Source organism: Penaeus monodon, chromosome 30 (assembly GCF_015228065.2).
Source record: "Penaeus monodon isolate SGIC_2016 chromosome 30, NSTDA_Pmon_1, whole genome shotgun sequence".
In the NCBI taxonomy this organism is placed as follows: domain Eukaryota; kingdom Metazoa; phylum Arthropoda; class Malacostraca; order Decapoda; family Penaeidae; genus Penaeus; species Penaeus monodon.
In genome coordinates, this window is record NC_051415.1 from 26547704 (window position 1) to 26547937 (window position 234).

At 37.2% G+C, this 234-nt stretch overlaps 1 protein-coding gene across 1 annotated transcript in view; it reads left to right on the forward strand.

The window, feature by feature from the left end:
• Nucleotides 1-234, forward strand: part of LOC119592314 (methyltransferase-like protein 24) — a gene marked incomplete in the record, with an annotated part of 6400 nt that overhangs the window by 4848 nt on the left and 1318 nt on the right. The window contains 1 exon segment of the mRNA XM_037941141.1: nt 104-226. Within this exon segment, the coding sequence (XP_037797069.1) occupies nt 104-226 (123 nt within the window).

Consider the following 234-nt stretch of genomic DNA (forward strand, 5'->3'; position numbering starts at 1 on the left):
TTCGTTTGAGCATAACCTGTCACATATTGTATAAATGTCATATAAATACTTCAAGCCTCCGATATACCATGTACATATATTGTTTTTCTTTATGCTGCCACAGACACAAAATTTTAGCATAGAATTTGAAGACAAGCCGTCGAACTTGTTAGTTGGAGAGTTCACGACCTATGAAGACATCAGGAAGAGACTCGGCCATCAGAAACGAGATGTGCATTATTTAAAGGTTTGGAG